This window comes from Cervus canadensis, chromosome 3, assembly GCF_019320065.1.
Source record: "Cervus canadensis isolate Bull #8, Minnesota chromosome 3, ASM1932006v1, whole genome shotgun sequence".
NCBI classification, from domain to species: Eukaryota; Metazoa; Chordata; class Mammalia; order Artiodactyla; family Cervidae; genus Cervus; species Cervus canadensis.
The window spans coordinates 36,037,883-36,054,785 of record NC_057388.1 but is presented as its reverse complement, the minus strand read 5'-3'; the positions used below and the strand labels follow the sequence as shown (position 1 = coordinate 36,054,785).

Sequence of the window (16,903 nt, the reverse complement as noted above, 5' to 3'; positions counted from 1 at the left end):
TTATAGTCATTTTACCATGGGCTTTTATGTGCATGAATAAACAAAAAGAGTCAGACAACACATATTTATCTGGATCTTTTCTATTAAATTGGTTTCCCACAATTTGGAGGTAAATCAGTTTTATATTGTGGCTCCTTTTCATCTGTCTTCATGATCAGGAGAAAACTGATAAGACTCAAAAAAGCAGTTGTAAAGAATTGATTACTTCCCTGTGTAAGAAGTGTTACAAAAATATACTGAAAGATGAAAGCTCCTGATTCCAAAAGAACGACTCTACCAAAGGCAGAAACTAAGAAAGACTAAATCCAGCTACAGACTAAAGTATCTTGATAATCTACTAAATTCATTCATTCTTTCATTAAGACAAAATGCCACCTTGCCCTCCATTTTTCATTTTTGATTCCTAGAAAGTCAGCACTTTCATATCCAGCACCTGCACAAATTTAAAAGTGTTTCTCTTATACATTGTAACCAAAATAAATATAGTATGATTTCATAGTTCCCATATTCACTACTGTTTGTGCTGCAATCAATAGAGGTAAGGTTATTTCATGAAAAGGATAGATGAAATAATAAATATACAATGCTAGTGCCCATTAATTTAACTCATATAAACACAAAATTCTACATAGTACAACTTTTAAAGCAACATTTGAAAATATTATTAGAGTAAGGTAATTTTTAAAATATATATATGATTAAAACTAAATTAGGAAAACTAAATTAGCCTGATTAACACTCAATAACATTCAACCTCACTAGAAAAATTTCTACTGTCTAATTTAGTTTCTCTGTGAAGCTAGAGCTAAAAAGAGGTTCGTCAAATGTTTTATTTACTGGCCAATTTCTAGCCTGTCTGTACTCAGCCTTCACAGTAGCAAGCTGATGCTAATAAGCCATACATAAAGATCCCACTTATTAAAATACAAATTAGGCACCCCTTATGTTTATACATGTGTAAGTACAATTAATATTGCAGGCTTAGTTGGAAACAAAATTGCTTTAGTTAACCAACCATTGCAATGCAATCAAATGAGATTTCAGAAGCAATTGGAAAAGATGTGTTCAGTAAAAATAAAAGCAGTTATTTAATGCGGAACAATTAATTTTCCAAGCTCCTTTTTCCTTCTCCCACCTGCCCTTAATAAAATAATTTGCCCAATCATACATGACATAAAAAACCCCCTTTAATGCCAGTAAGTTGTATGCAGACCTGAAAGGCAGCTGGTAGACACAGCTTATTTACAAATATTGGTTTGAACTTGTAAATGCATGACCACATAAATCTTAATCCATTTAGAGTATACGCCTTTTGTTCCCTCAATTGTACATCCAACTGGGAATTGAGTGGAGCTGAGGGAGAGCGTGAATTACAGGAGCCCTTTCTTGTTGCCAGCATTTTAGTGCTTTGCCTTTTGTTCTTGTTATTCTTGAGATTTCTCTACAGTACAGACAACAGAATGTTAATCAACATTTTGCCTAAGTAATGTTAATGAAACCACCCTACTTATACTGGAGGGAAGAACTGGCATATTATATTTCTTTTTGAAATGTTAATGTACCTTTTAGTAAATTATTTCTGCCTTCTAAATCATCCTAGTGTTAAATTATTAAAGGATGGCATTAGAGAAGTATTGCCCTGATGCAAATAGTTAAATCTCTTAAAAGATAAAAGGCTTATAAAGTTTAAAAAAGGATCTTCTGGAGTATGGAAGCATTTAACTTCAAATTGAACATTTTTAAATGTTTGGTTAAGAAATTGATAAAATTTGCAGTTGTTTTGTCTGTGTTCACAAAATAAAGGGAGATTTAATGTTGATTTCTAACTTCCAACCACTCATGAAAGTGAACTTGATTTTTTTCACAGTCTTGAAGGATTTGTTTAACCTTACTGTATGTAAATGAATTGTAGCATCATCTATTACCAGAGAAGAAAACAAACAAAAAGAAAGAAAAGGATCTCTTATGTTTGCAATATTCACTTATTTGAATCCAAAGGCAATCTTTATTCAGGTTCTATTCTTCAAATATAAGATCACTATTGCCTCAACAATCCCTCACCTGTGTTATTTCAAAGGGAAGGGCTACTGTAAAGACTTCATGGAAAGTATCAATTCTCAACATACAAATTGTGACAGATATGTGTACTGTGAACACCATTTATAGTTCATCAAGAAGGGTACTCAGGAAATGAGTTGACAGGGCTCTAAAATGTCCTAATTTGTTTTCCTTTTAATGGTCTCTTTTAATGTCAATCAATGTTTGTAGATCTTGAATAAATTGTGAAGTAACTTAGGGGGAAATTTAGAACTGAATTTGTTCAAAATTCTCCCACACAGTGATGACTATTTGCTAAGAACTCCTAACATTTACTGGGCAAATCATTTATTTTCTATTTAACTACAGAAGATCTAGCAATGGCATTACTGTCATTGTGGGACTGACTTCTTCTCTTGCATGACTTTTCCTAGCCATACTCCTGTATGGATACAGGCACTGAGAGAGTAGATTTTAAAAAGCTGTATTTCAAGGTAAATTTTTACACATTTGGTATCTGAAAAGTATAAATATTGCTTAAAATTGTTCATGTATCATAATCTGATTGTCTTCTTTTTTTTTCCTTCTCAGCTATACATAAATGGTAAAGTGCAATACAATAGATGATGGTTTAGAGTAAATAAAAGAGTAATGGCTAGCACACATTTAAGAGTTTTCATGTCATCTATTAAGAGTTTTCATGTTATCTACAATGGTCACCCATTATTTCTATAAGGGAAAATAAATCATTGCCATAATGTTAACTTAGTGTTAATGAGTCAACATATCTGGGAAAGGAAACTTTATATACTACATTCCTACTTGTAAAGTTATTTTTATACAGCATTTCTTCCTAGAAAATTTGAAGACACACCACTAATAAATGACTGAAATATTACCAAATTCCTTTAATGCAAGAGAAGCTTTTGAGAAGACCAGTCTAATCTATATACTGTGCAATCGGATTTGAATAAACTTACAATTTTTAGATTCTCAGAATTACTCATGATTAAAACTAAAACAGCACCAACTTACTATATCAAGACTAGGCAGACTACAAGGTCTAACTTTACAACTATTATGCTTTTACTATGCCACTTCTAAGAGAGGAGGAAAAATAAATTGCATTAATTATCAGTTCATCAAAAGAATACGTGGCTATTTTTGGTTTATACACCAAACAAATGCAAGTTTACTTTCCTTTTATGTAACAGCAACAAACTGCATTGTAAAATCTTCACTGGATGAGTTTAAAATTTCTCGTCTATATTGAAAAAGATTGTGTTTTAACTTAGTCACTGATCTTTTTCTTTATATATATTTAATGGATGCCAAATTGACCTATGCACCTACAACAAACAATTGTGGATTAAGCCAGTATCTACATGATACCAATAAATCAAGCAATAAGATCAAATCCAAATGAAAGAATTGAACTGACAGTAATCAGAGTCTCAACTGTATAGACTAGGAGTTTGCTTAAGAAATATAAATTAGTATAAAAGAGAGTAAAAGTAAATAATATGAGAGTTAATAAACATGAAAGACTATTTAACTATTACCCTATAAGCAAATGAAGTACCATTTACTACATTTTCCTTTGATATACAATATAATCACAGAAACACAAAGTAAAAGTGCTAATTTCTAAACCTTAAAGCTCAATTCCTAAACACTAAACAAGTTTAGCGCTGTATTGAAGCACAACTTTCGTACCTTGAAATTTGAGATTTTTGTTTTTCAAAACATTCAAAGACAATTGAACAGTATATTCAAGCTGTCATTCTTCCTTTAATCATATTAGAGTAAGATACTTTAAATGTGGGGAGGACACGGTTAACATTCCCCAAATGAGTTGTCTGGAATTGTTCTTTAATCAGAAACTAAAGAGATATTCACTATAAATGAAACAACTCAAATATGTAACAGAAGTCTTTTAACTATTAAGGTCAAACTTCTTCAAGGACATAAGATAAGACATAGCTAGAGATGGGAGGGAGGGAGGGAAGAAGGGAGAGAGAGAAGGAAGAAAGGAAAGAGGGAAGGAGGAAGGGTGGGAGGAAGGGAGGCAAAAAAGGAAGGGAATTCATCACAAGAATTTCTGAGATTTGTATAATTCACCCCAATGACTCTTGAAGCACAAAACTAGTTTATCAAAAAAACTCATACAAAAGTTAGTATCATCTGATGTTTGTAAAAGCAAGCCAGAGCAGATAAATGATAATGTCTCACTAATGTGGAACAAATTAAAGAAATCTTAATACATTTATTCTAACTTCAATTGTATTGCCCACCAAAGTGATTACATTATACATGTCACTTCTTAGAAAATGCCACTTGTTTTTCAAATACTACATTTTCATAATCCACACAAAGATTATTCAAATACTACAGTTTAATGTTATTTTTCTGTTATTAATTTTATAAATACATTGGAGTATCGGAGAATATTTGAAGGTACTTTTTTAAATGAAGTATAGAGAACTGTTTTTTCATCCCAAAGTTCATCACTAAAAATATATTTTAAATGCAACCATTTAGTTATCCAAACACAAGACATTAATGTACATATTAATTCAAGTAGTTAAAAAGGGTGCTTACTGCGAAATCCTCTCTCCACTGGTGGGCTGCTTGAACTTTCTCTGCTTCCAAAGCTAGACGCTGCAAAGGAAACGAGATTCTTAGAATTCAAATGACCACATGATTATATAATTGTTATATAATGCTTGGGTTTTCAAATCGATTATTAAGACATAAAAGAGACGTTCCTTATTTGTGATTCATAAATTGTAAATTATTTAATAACCTAATTTACTAAAGTTGATATGTATGTATTTACTCTTCAGTAATGTAAATAGCATAGTACTCTTGAATACCTTTAAGTTCACTACCTCTGCCTCTGCAGTAGTGTGGCACTATCAATCAATGCTATCTATCAACGCCTAACAATTATTTAAGAGAAAAGTTTTGATCACTAGAGTATATTAATCTTGGTAAAATCTTGCTTTTAATGAATATCTTTATAACATATATTGGAAAGAAATGACATCAGGAAATCAATAAATATGGGCTAAATTTTGTACACGTACCTTCTTAATAGCATTTTTGGCTTTTTTTTTTTTAACCAAAAAAGATAAAATTGCAATAATTTTCTCATTGCTAAAATACATTCTTGAGAGTTTATTCAGATACCTGTGAGGAGCAAACTATCAATCCACACACTCGAAAATGGCTTCATTTCCCCTTCATTCTTGTACTCCAGAGTCATTAGAGAATTCTAGCATGACTTATTTACCTTTAGCACTTTTAAAAGGTTATTTCATTAGGTTTAGTTGGAGATGAAATACCTATTGTCAGTCTGCTAATGATTTTTTGCAGATAATTTTTTTTCCTTCTCTAATAGTTTTTATATTTTCTCTTTGTATTTCCCACTGATACTATCATGTTCTCCATTGGGTCAAGTTTTCACAAAAGACAGTAACACTTAGTGATTAAGAACAGATTAATAAAAATAAATGGGAAAAAAAAAAGGAACAGATTCAACCAACTAGACGGCTTGGTTTTAAATACTAACCCTGCTGCACACTAGCTGTGCAAACTTGGGAAAAGTTAAGTTTCTCCTCCTATCTCCTAATGGGAATAGTGTCCAAATCTGCCTCACTAATTGCTGCAAGTATAAAATACTATACTATATAAACTGCTTAGTGGATTTTTTTACCAACTGAGCTATCAGGAAAACCCACTGAATCACTTTAAAGGAAAAATTCCCCAGTGTGCTTAAATGACAATGGTTCCGGTTTATCAACTACTAGGCAGCCACGTAACTCAAGAGAATCTAATGAATGTTAGAAATTGTACCAGAGAGAGTAACCCAAAAAAGGTTCTTTTTACCTAACAAAGCCAAAATCCTAAACAGAGCAAAATCATGGGAAAAGTGCATTCATTTCAGTCACACTGCATCGCATTTAGAAACTCACATACAGTATAAAAATGTTGCTAAAAAAATGAATAAAATGGTAAAAGAAATGGAATTGAAAGCACTTTCTTTGTAAGAAAACTTTATTTGGAAAGATAGAAAAAAGAAATCACAGAATAAGGGGGGAAAATGCATATACTTTAGAAAATTCAGAATGTATGTCTTCCCCCATTTTTAACAATCCATATAAGAACTAAATTACTCACACAAATGGGGCCAATAATAAACTTAAGTATTTTGTGAATTTAAACAAAATACTGGATAGAATATAAATAAGTTATATAATTTTTAGGTTAAGAAATATTAGAACTCTAATATTTCTTGAAGAGGGATATTAAGATTTCTCCTTGCAAGACACACAGAAGGAGGCTGCCAATCCAACAAAACACATTGGGGGACTTTCACCCACAGGGCAATACATGGTTTTCAAGGCACCGGGTCTCACTCAATCATGCTGGTCTGTACTCTGATCTAATTCAGAATCACATGGTTCAAAATGTGAACTTAATCCACGTTTAATAAGCCACAGTGATAGTAATCATCAGCTAATTATTTCTAGAAAAAAACTAAACAGGGATGAACAACGGTCACAAACTATAAGACGATTCTCTTAGAAGGCGGCGAGTCCAAATAATCTTTCTTATACATATATATATATATATATGAGGATTTTATATATATAATATATATATACACTAATTTTATGAAGTAAATGCCATTTATGCAAGATTATGAAATAGCTTTAGAAGCCTAAAGACCTGTATTTTTCTAGAAGCAAAAAAGTATTTTAAAATGTTAGTTGGGAGCTGAAAATTTGCTGAATTTTATATCCCCAGCTTGGAAACCAAGAGATACATATTATGAAAATGTACTACTATTATCTTCTTTTTTCAAAAAGAAATTAATAAAATAATTTTTTTACCTAGCATTTTTCATGAGAAAGCAAAATACAGAACTTTAGCTACTTAGCCTGTCTTGGGAATCAAAACAAATAGTTGCTGATGGTGCCCTTTCTCATGGCAAAAAACCAGCTAGTCATGACTCGGAGAAAACAGACATGTCTTCTGGACACTGCAAGTCCCTAATGAGCTTTCATTCTGGTAAAGTGACATTTTATATTTTAGAGCCAATGATCTACCATTAAATGCCAGGGGAAAATTGTGTTAAGAATGGTAAAATTCCTACCTAAAAAAATGTGAATGTTTGCTCTGTAGGAAATCCCTGTTTTCATAGTTGGCTACATATATAGACCCTGTAACAATAACTTGTTCAATCAAAGATCAAGTTGCCAATATCTGCTGGATTATCAAAAAAGCAAGAGAGTTCCAGAAATACATCTACTTCTACTTTATTGACTATGCCAAGGCTTTTGACTGTGTGGATCACAGTAAACAGTGGAATATTCTGCAAGAGATGGGAATACAAGACCACCTGACCTGCCTCCTCAGAAATCTGTACTCAGGTCAAGAAGCTACAGTTAGAACTGGACATTGAACAACAGACTGGGAAAGGAGTACTTCAAAGCTGTATATTGTCACCCTGCTTATTTAACGTATATGCAGAGTACATCATGAGAAATGCTAGAATTAAACTGGAATCAAGATTGCCGGGAGAAATATCAATAACCTCAGATAGGCAGATTACACCACCCTTATGGCAGAAAGTGAAGAAGAACTAAAGAACCTCTTGATCAAACTGAAAGAAGAGAGTGAAAACATTGGCTTAAAACTCAACATTCAGAGAGCTAAGATCATGGCATCTGATGGTCCCATCACTTCATGGCAAGAAGATGGAGAAACAATGGAAACATGACAGACTTTATTTTTCTGGGCTCCAAAATCACTGCAGATGGTGATTGAAGCCATGAAATTAAAAGCCACTTGCTCCTTGGAAGGCAAGTTATAACCAATTTAGACAGCATATTAAAAAGCAGAGACATTATTTGCCAACAAAGGTCCATCTACTCAAGGCTATGGTTTTTAAAGTAGTCATGTATGGATGTGAGAGTTGGACTATAAAGAAAGTTGAGTGCAGAATAATTGATGCTTTTGAACTGTGGCATTGGAGAAGACTCTTGAGAGTCCCTTGGATGGCAAGGAGATCCAACCAGTCCATCCTAAAGGAAATCAGTCCTGAATATTCATTGGAAGGACTGATGCTGAAGCTGAAACTCCAATACTTTGGCCACCTGAATGCGAAGAACTGACTCATTGGAAAAGACCCTGATGCTGGGAATTAATGAAGGCAGGAGGAGAAAGGGATGACAGATGATGAGATGATTGGATGGCATCACTGACTCAATGGACATGAGTTTGAGTAAGCTCCGGGAGTTGGTGATGGACAACTCCTGGCGTACTGCACTCCATTGGGTCGCAAAGTCAGACGTGACTGAGTGACTGAACTGAACTGAACAGTAGTTTACTTCAGAAAAAGAAAATGTATCTCTTCTCATTTAATTTACAATACAGTTTAGTACAGTATCAAACACTAAAACCAGATGAAGCACCAGATAGAAGCAAAAAACCGAGATCAGCATAATTACCTACAAGAAAACAACTGAAGATTCTGTCATATTGAGATAAGCCAGAAAATTTCATTAAATAGCTTTATTATAAGTAAAATAGCACATATGGATTTAAAAGTCCTTTGAGTAGGGAATGATAAGTATATATACAATGTCATTAAAGTAGTAATAATATATACATCCCTACCTACCTATTGGTTTGAGCATGTAAAATAAAAAATCATTTTAAAGATATATTTTAAGAACAAGTTTAATAAAATGGACTTGAACCTAAGCCTTCCAACTCCAAAGTTTACTCTTCTTCCACAAGACTAATCTTTAGTTCCCACTAAACCTATCAAGTGTTAATATCACTTGGCATTCATAGAATATATGAAGACACAGTAGCAAAATTAAAAAAAAAAAAAAAAAACACAGGCAGAAAACTATTTAAGGTCAAGGAAAAACCCCCATTGCTTTTTAGAATTTGCTAAAGACTACAAGAAGAACAGCACAAAATGTCATATGTCAGTTTGGATACTATCTTTTACTTTGGTCTTGCCCTCAAATCCAGAGAGAATGTTGCTAATCAGGGAAAAAGCTTTTGATATGCAGTGATCTGCAAGGAAAAAAAGAAAAGAAAGAAACAGATAATGGGAGAGGTTTTATCAGATCAGAGAAATATCAGCTCCCTTGAAGGTCTATTCATTCTCAACCTTCACCTTTTTGTCATATCTTTATCTTTTCCACTAGCATTGCATTCTATCAAGTGATGTGCAAGTTTAATAAAAGCAGTATAATTATACAGTGTAAGAAGAAATAATTCTATCATTCTCCTTAAAAATATCTAAAGATATTTTTTCTTGGGAATATTTTCCTACCTGTAAAAACTTTACTTCCTAGACTAAACGCTAATTGCATATGAAAGATAAAGTTCTCTGAAACATTTAATTACAAAGAATTTTCCTTTGTTAGCTTTGAAAGGAAATCTTCAGGGATCCTATGTTATTTCTGTTAGAATCCAATAATGTTGATACTCAATGTTAGTAATATCAAGAACTGAAATAGCATTCAAAGAAATAATTAATTCAAAACTATTTCTTTGGTTAGTGTATCTCAAGATGTTTCTTTCTAATAAGGAAATATTAGTTCTTTACAATAGACACTTCGATAAAAAATGCAAGTGTAATATAATCAATGTTCAAACGGTCAACAACCTATAAGAATAAACAAATTGTTGTATTATGCCTCTGTTGACAAGTTTTCCCTATTTTCATCAAATGTTCTTAAGATACCTAAAGAATCAGGATAATCATTTGAATGATCTAAAAACATCTACTGAAAACAGCAAACAAGTAGAAGAACAGGCGTCTGTGTTCTGAAGAAAAGTGTGAAGAAAGTGTTCCGGGGCCACTGACCACTCTGGAGAGAGACAGTGCTGGTTGCTTAGTCGTGTCTGACTCTCTGCGACCCCGTGGACTGCAGTCCACCAAGTTCCTCTACCCGTGGAATTCTCCAGGCAGTAATACTGGAGAGTGGCTACTGGGTGGCCATTTCCTCCTCCAGGGGACCTTCCTGACCCAGGGATCACACCTGGGTCTCCTGCATTACAGGCCGATTCTTTACCAGGGAAGCCCTAGTGTTAAAATAAGTTAAATAATTAAACAATTAAAACATTGTTAAAATAAGCAAGCACTTTGAATCAAACAGATCCAGTTTCCAATGCTGGTGCTTCTATTGACTAACTATGGAATCACAGGAAATGGACTTAACATTTTTTCAGCATTTCACAACAGTATCTACTTTATATTGATATTTCAGTATCTACTATATTATAAACTCAATAAAGTTTTACTTCCATTTGAATCTTACAAACACAACTACATAGGACAGAGTATGTTAGCACTGTAATCACTGATAACCACTTCAATGTGTACATATGTGAGTGAAATGAATGAAAACATCTTAATGGCCCCTAAGTTTTCACTGTATTTTGATCTGTAAAAAAGCTCTTATCTGTGGAACTACAGGGTGTACCAAAAGCAAACACAATTTAGAGAATATAGCAGTTTAACACAGTAGTCAGTAAAATGAGTTCTTCAGTTTTATTTTATCTTATAATAAATGAAACTAGAAACAAAGGCAGATCAGTATATGAACTCTGTTTTTTCCTTCTAGTGTAAGATTTAAGGGAGTATATGTAAAACATGTAAATAAAAGTTGCTGAAATCAAGCCAATCATTATTTCTTCCTTTATCTGTGGCCCAGTGAAAATTAAATCTTTTGGAACATGGCTTCTGGATCTTGTTGTATAGATTTCAGCCAGAATCTAACATATTCAGGAAATGCTTTTGAAATTAACTACAAAGCTTCAAGTCTAATATTCCAAGATGCAAATAGCTCCAAATAAATTGGCAGACTCCTGGAATATATAAGCCAGGGTAAAGGAGATGTCATCTGGTAAGAATAGCAAAACTCCTTTTAGCAATAGTGAAAGTAAATAATACAAAACTGGCAATTATCACTCTTTTTTTTTATTTTTTTTGGCTCTGCAGCACAAACACTAAAATAAAAAGCTACTGAACAGAAAGTAATTTCTACATCAGCTCTTTGATACCTGAAACAGCTGATACACACCTGATACATACCTATTTGATACACTTTGATACCTAAAAAGAATCACCAGATGAACCTGTTCAAATCACTTAGACCACATACAGACCCACTCAACTCCACAACCATCTCAAGATTCTGATTCTAGTATCATTCCCAGAAATCTACATTGTTTCACAGAGAACACCTTTTCCACAGACTAAACCTTGAAAAGGCTCCTCTAGAACAGCGGTCCCCAACCTTCTTGGCGCCAGGGACCAGTTTCGCGGAGGACAATTTTTCACAAACTGTGAGAGTGTGTGTGCGGCAGAGGGGGAGGAAGTTCAGGATGAGTCAGTCACATTACATTTATTGTGCAGCTTATTTCTATTATCATTACATTACCTCCACCTTAAATCATCCTAAATCAACAGGCATTAGATCCTGGAGGCTGGGAACCCCTGCTGTAGAGGGTAATATTTTAGCTATACTAGACATATGAATGTAATCACTTTGAAAAACACTGTTTGAAACAGTAGCACAAGCTGATAGTCAAACAAAAATAACCCACTAGTTCCCTAGCCTTACACTATCCTGATTCCCATCACATACTTAACGCTCCATATCTCTGTTGTCTCTCCCTCCTTTCCCCTAATTCCCTTTTTCCTTCTCCTCTCTCAAACTTTCAATAAACCACTAACTGCAAGTTGTTTAGGCACAGGACACATTTCTTTCATGTCTGTACACACCCAACATCTCTGCTACACATTAGCAGAGAACAGATACTCAACTACTGTGTGTGGAAATGTATAAATAATCACTTTTAAGTACTGTCAAGATTTTATCTCACTTGTATCAAGATTCATAACTAGGTTCACTACATTATTATCATTCATTATCATGATACTTCAGGAGGCCACAAAACTCATTCCCACAAGACAAGCATATTCCTAGATCAATACATCACTATCAAATTCTTAAAACTTGCTGGATCAATTCATCATCATATGATTCTTAAAATTTAGTAGAATTTGTCTATGAATGTGATCCAAACTAATCCATGTAATTCTAATTCTACTCCAAGATTCTAAAACCAATTTATAATCAGTTGCCTTATTCTTCAAATGTTGAATACAAATGCCGATTCAGAATCCCAAGACATATATCCCTAATGGCCACCAGGTACATTTTGGCTGCCTGAAACACAGCTACTCCATTTTGATTTTTAAATGATCTTAAATATGTCATCACTGTTCCCTATGAATTAATTCTATATCCAATCACCATTTGGGAGACAATTGTCTCATGTTTATGCACATCCTGTGAACAGAGGTGAGGTAGATTCTGCTCTAAAATATCTTCTCAAGAATGTCTGTATAGCAAACAGCATTGGAAGACAGAGTGTCTCCCTGCAGGGCAGAAGACAGATTTATCTGTTCTTCAGGTAAATAAAAATAATCCTATGGGCAGACTCCCTTTAAAAGTGGGGCATTTCCCAAGCTCACGGCTCCGCAGCTGTGATACAAGCTCACAGCATAGGCACAATCTACCTGGGCGCCTCAGAAATGGCCTGCCCTGGACTTGACCGTAAGGAGTTACCTGCGGGACGGCCCATGCTGGGAGTTACCACGCCCACTGTGTCTGACTCAAGGAGTCTCCTGAACCTATGAAGTGGTGGTTGGCTAGCTTGCTAGCGTGCATGAAGAGTAAAATCTCAGACCCTTCTCACTTCTCAACACACCACATCTGATTGAGTCCGCTTCTGTAAAAATGCTCACTCGTCCATCTTCCTGTCTTCAAACTTTAACCATCATATAACTGGTGTCATCTTCATTTTCTCTTCAGTTATTTCCTGAGCATGCATTTTGCACCCCTTTCAAAGTATTCCTAGATAAGTGGGGGCAGAGCCACCTGGGAAGAGGTTAGATACCCATATTGTTAGATCCCATCTCAGCCCTGTTGAATCAGAAGCTCTATAAATCTGTATTTTACCAAGACCTCCCTGTGATTCTTTTTTTTTTAATTAATTAATTTATTTAAATTGGAGGCTAATTACTTTACAATATTGTACTGCAGTAGCTTTCACCATGCAGCGACACGAATCAGCCACGGGTATACACAGGGGGGAATGATTTGAAAGAAAAGCGTACATTGACATGAATCAGCCATGGGTGTACATGTGTGCCCGTCCTGAACTCCACTCCCACCTCCCTCCCCAGCCCGTTTCTCAGGGTCATCCCACTTTATGGGCCCTGAGCGCCCCATCTTATGCATCGAACCTCTACTGGCGATCTATTTTACATATGATAATATACATATTTCAATGCTATTCTTTCAAACCGTTCCACCCTTGCCTTCTCCCACAGAGTCCAAAATTCTGTTCTTTATTTCTGTGTCTCTTTTGCTGTCTCACATATAGGATCATCGTTAATATCTTTCTAAATTCCATATATATGTGTTAATATACCATATATCAGTGTTTTTCTTTCTGACATATTTCACTCTGTATAATAGGCTCCAGTTTCATCCAGCTCATTAGAATGATTCAAATACATTCTCTTTAATAGCTGAGTAATAGTCCACTATGTCTATGTACCATAGCTTTCTTATTCATTCAACTGCAGATGGACATCTAGGTTGCTTCCATGTCCTAGCTATTGTAAACAGTGCTTCGATTGGGGTACATGTGTCTCTTTCGATTCTGGTTTCCTCAGTGTGTATGCCCAGCAGTGGGATTGCTGGCTCATATGGCAGTTCTATCTCCAGTTTTTTAAGGAATCTCCACACTGTTCTCCATAGTGGCTGTACTAGTTTGCATTCCCACCAACAGTGTAAGAGGGTTCCCTTTTCTCTGCACCCTCTCCAGCATTTATTGTTTGTAGACTTTTTGATTGCAGCCATTCTGACCGGTGTGAGATGGTACCTCATTGTGGTTTTGATTTGCATTTCTCTGATAATGAGTGATGTTGAGCATCTTTTCATGTGCTTGTTAGCCATCTGTATATCTTCTTTGGAAAAATCTCTGTTTAGTCCACTTGGTCATGATGTATGATCTTTCTAATATGTTGGTGGATTCTGTTTGCTAGAATTATGTTGAGGATTTTTGCATCTATGTTCATCACTGATATTGGCCTGTAGTTTTCTTTTCTTGTAGCAACTTTGTCCAGTTTTGGTATTATGGTGATGGTGGCTTCATAGAATGAGTTTGGAAGTTTACCTTCCTCTTCAATTTTCTGGAAGAGTTTGAGTAGGATAAGTGTTAGCTCTTCCTTGAAATTTTTGGTAGAATTCACCTGTAAAAGCCTCTGCTACAGGGCTTTTGTTTGTTGGAGGATTTTTGATTACTGTTTCAATTTCCATGCTTGTGATGGGTCTGTTAAGATTTTCTGTTTCTTCTTGGTTCAGTTTTGGAAGGTTATACTTCTCTAAGAATTCGTCCATTTCTTCCAAGTTGTCCATTTTATTGGCATATAGTTCCTGATAGTAGTCTCTTATGATCCTTTGTATTTCTGTGCTATCTGTTGTGATTTTTCCATTTTCATTTCTAATTTTGTTGATTTGATTCTTCCTTTCTTTCTTGATGAGTCTGGCTAATGGTTTGTCTATTTTATTTATTTTTTCAAAGAACCAGCTTTTAGATTTGTTGATTTTTGCTATAGTCTCCGTTGTTTTTCTTTCATTTATTTCTGCCCTAGTTTTCATGATTTCTTTCCTTCTACTAACCATTTTACTAATCATTTCTTCTTTCTCTAGTTGCTTTAGGTGTAAAGCAAGGTTATTTGATTTTTCTCTTGTTTCTTGAGGTAAGCTTGTATTGCTATGAACCTTCCCCTTAGCACTACTTTACTGAATCCTATAGGTTTTGGGTTGTCGTGTATTCATTTTCACTTGTTTCTATGCATATTTTGATTTCTTTTTTGATTTCTTCTGTGATTTGTTGGTTATTCAGAAGTGTGTCATTTAGCCTACATATGTTTGTATTTTTAATAGTTTTTTTCCTGTAATTGACATCTAATCTTACTGCATTGTGATCAGAAAAGATGCTTGAAATGATTTCAATTTTTTTTAATTTACCAAAGCTATATTTATGGCCCAGGATGTGATCTATCCTGGAGAAGGTTCTGTGTGCACTTGAGAAAAAGGTTAAATTCATTGTTTTGGGGTGAAATGTCCTATAGATATCCATTAGGTTTAACTGGCCCATTGTATCATTTAAAGTTTATGTTTCCTTGCTAATTTTCTGTTTGGTTGATCTATCCATAGGTGTGAGTCAGGTATTAAAGTCTCCCACTATTACTGTGTTACTGTTAATGTCCCCTTTCATACTTGTTAACATTTGCCTAACATATTGCAGTGCTCCTATGTTGGGTGCATATATATTTATAATTGTTATATCTTCTTCTTGGATTGATCCTTTGATCACTATGTGGTGTCCTTCTTTGTCTCTTTTCATGGCCTTTATTTCCAAAGTCTATTTTATCTGATATGAGTTTTGCTACTCCTGCTTTCTTTTGTTCTCCATTTGCATGAAATATCTTTCTCCAGCCCTTCACTTTCAGTCTGTGTGTGTCCCTTGTTTTGAGGTGGGTCTCTTAGACAGCATATATAGGGTCTTGCTTTTATATCCATTCAGCCAGTCTTTGTCTTTTGGTTGAGGCATTCAACCCATTTACATTTAAAGTAATTATTGACAAGTATGATCTGGTTGCCACTTACTTTGTTGTTTTGGGTTCAAGTTTATAAACCTTTTCTGTATTTCCTGTCTAGAGGAGATCCTTTAGCATTTGTTGAAGAGCTGGTTTGTTTGTGCTGAATTCTCTGAGCTTTGGCTTGGCTGTAAAGCTTTTGATTTCTCCGGCATATCTGAATGAGATCCTTGCTGGGAACAGTAATCTGGGTTGTAGGTTGTTCTCTTCCATCATGTTAAGTATGTCCTGCCATTCCCTTCTGACCTGAAGAGTCTCTACTGAAAGATCAGTTGTTATCCTTATGGGAATCCCCTTGTGTCTTATTTGTTGCTTTTAATTTGCTCTTTGTGTTTGACCTTCATAATTTGATTAATATGTGTGTTGGGGTGTTTCATCTTGGGTTTATTCTGTTTGGGACTCTCTGGGTTAATTGGACTTGGGTGGCTATTTCCTTCCCCATCTTAGGTAAGTTTGCAACTATTACCTCCTCAAGTATTTTCTCATACCCTTCCTTTCTTTTTGTCTTCTTCTGGGACTCCTATGATTCGAATGTTGGGGCGTTTAACATTGTCCCAGTGGTCTCTGACGTTGTCCTCATTTCTTTTAATTCTTTTTTCTTTTTTCCTCTTTGCTTCATTTATTTCAACCATTCTATCTTCCACCTCACTTATCCTATCTTCTGCCTCAGTTATTCTACTGTTGGTTCCCTCCAAAGTGCTTTTGATCTCAGTTATTGCGGTAATCTTTATTGATTGACTCTTTTTTATTTCTTCTAGGTCCTTGTTAAACATTTCTTGCATCTTCTCAATCCTTGTCTCTAATCTATTTATCTGTAACTCCATTTTGCTTTCAAGATTTTGGATCATCTTTACTACCATTATTCTGTATTGTTTTTCAGGTAAACTCCTTATCTCCTCCTCTTTTGTTTGGTTTGGTGGGAATTTATCCTGCTGCTTTACCTGCTGGGTATTTCTCTGCCGTTTCATCTTATTTAGATTGCTGTGTTTGGGGTGGCCTTTCTGCAGGCTGGAAGCTTGTGGTTCCTCTTTATTGTGGAGGTTGCTCCCTATGGGTATTGTTGGACTAGTGTCTTGCCAAGGTTTCCTG

General features: G+C 34.8%; 1 protein-coding gene across 9 annotated transcripts in view; it reads right to left on the bottom strand.

Moving 5' to 3' along the window:
* The window catches only part of CACNA2D1 (calcium voltage-gated channel auxiliary subunit alpha2delta 1), a 508,655-nt gene that overhangs the window by 227,622 nt on the left and 264,130 nt on the right, over positions 1-16,903 (bottom strand). For all 9 annotated transcript variants that reach the window (XM_043462913.1, XM_043462905.1, XM_043462907.1 and 6 more), the window contains exon 4: positions 4,639-4,698. In XM_043462913.1, the coding sequence (XP_043318848.1) occupies positions 4,639-4,698 (60 nt within the window). The remainder of the gene's footprint in view (positions 1-4,638; positions 4,699-16,903) is intronic.